The 4,040-nt window shown below is 38.5% G+C and overlaps 1 protein-coding gene across 3 annotated transcripts in view; it reads right to left on the reverse strand.

The window, feature by feature from the left end:
- LOC106954916 (cadherin-related family member 5) overlaps positions 1–3,150 on the reverse strand; it is a 14,495-nt gene extending 11,345 nt beyond the window's left edge. The window contains exons 1-7 of one of the 3 annotated variants that reach the window (XM_015044727.1): positions 2,878–3,150; positions 2,260–2,363; positions 1,959–2,173; positions 964–1,020; positions 785–877; positions 612–698; positions 418–528 (exon numbers count right to left, since the gene is read on the reverse strand). In XM_015044727.1, coding sequence (XP_014900213.1) covers positions 418–528; positions 612–698; positions 785–877; positions 964–1,020; positions 1,959–2,173; positions 2,260–2,323 — 627 coding nt within the window. In that variant the 5' untranslated portion in view covers positions 2,324–2,363; positions 2,878–3,150. Of the gene's footprint in view, positions 1–417; positions 529–611; positions 699–784; positions 878–963; positions 1,021–1,958; positions 2,174–2,259 lie in introns of all 3 variants that reach the window. The other 2 variants (XM_015044725.1, XM_015044726.1) reach the window with 2 other exon arrangements.
- Between the last annotated feature and the right edge of the window lie 890 nt (positions 3,151–4,040).

Here is a 4,040-nt window from a genome sequence, read left to right on the forward strand (position 1 = left end):
TATATATATATATATATATATATGTATGAACAATTTAGATATTTTTCCATAAATGACATGAAGTATTTTGGGAGGAGTCAAACTGTGGAAATGTTAACTGTCAGGCTTAGTGGTGGTACTGTAATAATGGTGATGGTTTGTTTTTATGCCACTGCTACTGCTGCTGCTTAGCTCATAGTTCTCTTAAAACAATCATAAAGGTTGTTTTTTGTATAATTGGTCAACGTGAAGAACAGAACGTCTCAAATGTACAATTAAAAGCCCCAAATGAGTTTGATCTTTGTGTTGACCATGGCTGTCAGAGCATGTGTAAGTCAAACTCCATCATTGTTTGAGTGGGATAAGAAGCCTATACTGCTTTGAATCAACTAAAGCCATTCATTAAGAAAGAAAAATAGTAGTAGTAATGTTACGAACAGAAGCGTAGATGGTGACAGTGAGCTGAGTTTTAGTCTCGTAATCCAGCGGTTTGGAAAGGATCACCTCACCACTGTTTGGCCGATCAATCTTGAAGTACTCGGCGTCAGGCTGTAACACAGAAACATAATCTACAGTCAACGACTGGTTTCTCTTGTATTTATTTATTTTAGTGGTTCGAATGTCAAACTTACGCTTGTTTGGTCAATTGAGTAAAGTATCTTATCATCATCAGCGTCGAAGGCTTGGACAGTAAAAGCCACAGCATTTACTGGAGTGAGCTGGATAAAACAGAGACAGATAAGCAGATAAACACCCTTCACCTGAGAGATCGATTTAAATCTCAAGGTTAAATTTGTGCTCATACCTCGTTCAACCTAAGTGACTGTACACTTTTTTCTGAAAACATGGGTAAATTGTCATTCTCATTAAGAATCTCCACCATGACTCTGTAAACGGTCTACAAGAAAACCAAAACACATTCAAGTTTTAATTTGCATTATCATAAGGAGAATCACAAAATAGAAAAAATGCTTTAAAATGAACCTGAAACATGTCTTCCTCATAACATGATAGCTCCGCCAATAAGACTGGACCAAGAGTCTGGAAGAGAAAGGACAAATGTGGAAGTTGAAATATATTTCAATGCCTGTGACACTTTCAACATTGGCAAGGAGCTTAAATCCTCGTGGAAAATGAAACGTAACTATTAACTTTAACCTTATGTCAACTGAAAACAATCAGAGGATCGAATCAGACACAAACACATTAAAGGACAAACAAAATAAGCCGGGCTTAATTTCTACAAAATAAAAAAAGAACATGTAAAAATAGAAAAATGTGTGGAACCCTGAAATAACACCTTTTGATTCAATTTCAGCATTCACTGTTCTTAAGTTCACACATGTGATTAGCTACAAAGAATAATAACCTAAAATAAATATCAGTTAAGATTGGCTCATTTGTCACCTTCAGCTAAAGCCATAGCTGGTAAAAGGTTAAAAGGGATGAAAAGAATCTTATTTTACAAAGGTAACTGTCAGGAGAAGGTCAGAATAAAAATCAAAAGTAATATATTTACACCAATGCACCTTGAAGACAGACAGGCGTCAAAAGTTGAAAACTACAGTGACATTATGACAACAGAACTTTTCTCCATAAAAGATTAAAAGACAGAAACTGTTCAGGGAACCTATAACTTTTATTTTATCATGCATTTTCGAGATAAATTGTCAGGTGTAAAGAGAGTGAAAGCCAGAGGGAGAAACAGCTAATCTGGTTGACCTTCAACTGGGACCACTTCAAGGCAGCTTGTCTGGGAGCAATTTGACAAGATAAAACGTGAGGCCTGAGGACAAGGTTGAAGGAATTTTTCTTTGTCAGTTTACTCCAAAATTCCATACAACTCCTTCATTATGATGCCAATCTATTATAAATATCATGATTAAGATTGCAAAAATAACAAATATCACAATTTAATTGTATTTTCTGTTAAGGTAGTCGTAAAACTGAATACCGTTAATGGAAACACATCTAATTACCTCTTGGTCAAGGACTTTTTCAGCTGACGTGTTCAGCCGGATGTTTCTTCCGTCTAAGTAGAACCAGTCAGCATCCCTCCCAGACAGACTCCACCGAACCCCTTTCAGGTCTGTGTTTGCCACAAACTCGGCGACAGTGTCTCCCGTGAGGCTGTTTTCTTTGATTTTTGCCAACACATCCTGGCCATCTAAGCATTCAGACCAGCCAGACATACCTAACAAAACAGACACAAAAGCAGTGAATTAGGAGATGCGTCGTCATGAGATGCTCTCAGAAATCTTGACTGCAAAGTGGCCATACCTGCAACTGTGTGCAGACTAAGCAGGACCAGCAGACTTGAAAGAGTCGCCTCCGCCAGGGCCATTCCTCAGGAGCTTCTTCTCGTTGTGTAAAGAGAGCAGAGACTGCAAACACAACTAGCTAAGCAATGCCATGTGTCCATCTTTTGTCAACAAACTTTACTAAATACACTCATGGATGTGTTTTAAGAATCATCTTCAGATTAGGAGTCCAAAAGAACAAAAACACAGACTTCTCTGTTACGTAATTATCTCAAATCCTCTCTAAGTGGGTTTCTGTTGTTTCTATTTTGCTCTGACTTCACAACTCTTGCTGATTCCCTTTTGCTCAGAACTTTTAATTTATATATACTAACTAGGCACAATATCTGTTGATGATTTCTAAAAAAACAAACAAACAATTTCTTGGTATTTATTTCTCACACTTCATGTCTTAATGCTCTGCCCAGTTTCATTGACTTTATCAGGAATTTATGTTGCGTACTTATCTGTATTCTTTTTTATCCAGCCTGATGGAGTAAAACTGTAATCACATTCAGTTGCCTGCCACTACTGGCCCAACTTATCTGCATCTGATGTGCTACCGTCTACGCGGTTTACAACACTTGAGCTGACTGACCTGTTCTTGTCAAATCCCTTGCGGCTTCCCTGCCAGCCTCCACCTTCTTCTGACTTGTGACGGACCCAACATCTTTGATCCCTGAAATGCTCAAAAGTCAGTATAGACAGGGAGCAAAGGTACCAAGATGCTTTCAGGAATAAACAATGGCCAGTTGAAGATTAAACTGCATGTCACAATCACACAAGCTAAGTCCCCCCCCACTAGGCTCCCTACACATTAAAGAGCAGACGACAGCTTATGCTGTGTGACCTGGGATAAACGTCAGCTCAGAGGCTGAAAACTGAAGGTGGGGCTTTATCTGGTGAAGACTCCAATCAGATTAGAGGTGGCAAGAACCTGACTGCAGGTTCAAAGATCAGGCCAGGGGTGAATGTAGGGGATTTGCCTATCACTTGACCTCTTAAAGCCAAGAAACTCTTTACATCTCGCTCCACAACAAAGCATTGTTTCTTTTTATTTACAATTAATGCCTATTTCAAGGTGCTGTTCACAATAACAAACGTCTTTGTACTTCGCATAGCCTTTGCCTGCTGGATTTATTCAATTAGCAGCATGTGACAAACTAATGGAACCTGACAAGGGATTAGCTATCAAATGGCGGCTGTTTATCTTGTGAAGATTAACCTACATCCCTTTACACTCTTGTCACAGCATGCACAGGCATGCAAACACAAAGACACAAAACACATGTCTGCACATATCTTTAAAGAACCCTGTGATAAATGGCTGTCATCTGGCTCCATGGAAATATTTTGGTTAGTGGAGACTTGTGAGAGGGGAAAACTGAAGTGTCTGAAGATTTCTAGTTATAGGAGGGAAAATGGTTGAATTGACTGTGTATGTCTTTTTTTACAGACATGGATTTCCCAGATTGGTCCTTTTTTAATTATCCATCACTTTTGGTGACTGCATCATACGAGTAAAAAGAAATGCATATCGATCTACTGTGACCAGACTTGACCACTGGATGTCAGCAGAGATGTGGCTGAAGGATGAGAGAGATGCTTGACCCCTTGAACTTATTCACATTTAGTCACATTAAGCTTCAAACATTAATATATTTATTGTGATAAATGAATTAACTTCACAAACCGCCATTAAAGTGTGAGTAATAGAGACATGGGCATTTGGATACATGTATGTATTATAAAAATACATTC

The sequence above is a fragment of the Poecilia latipinna genome, unplaced genomic scaffold (assembly GCF_001443285.1).
Source record: "Poecilia latipinna isolate Pla-1442-1.1 unplaced genomic scaffold, P_latipinna-1.0 Scaffold689, whole genome shotgun sequence".
NCBI classification, from domain to species: domain Eukaryota; kingdom Metazoa; phylum Chordata; class Actinopteri; order Cyprinodontiformes; family Poeciliidae; genus Poecilia; species Poecilia latipinna.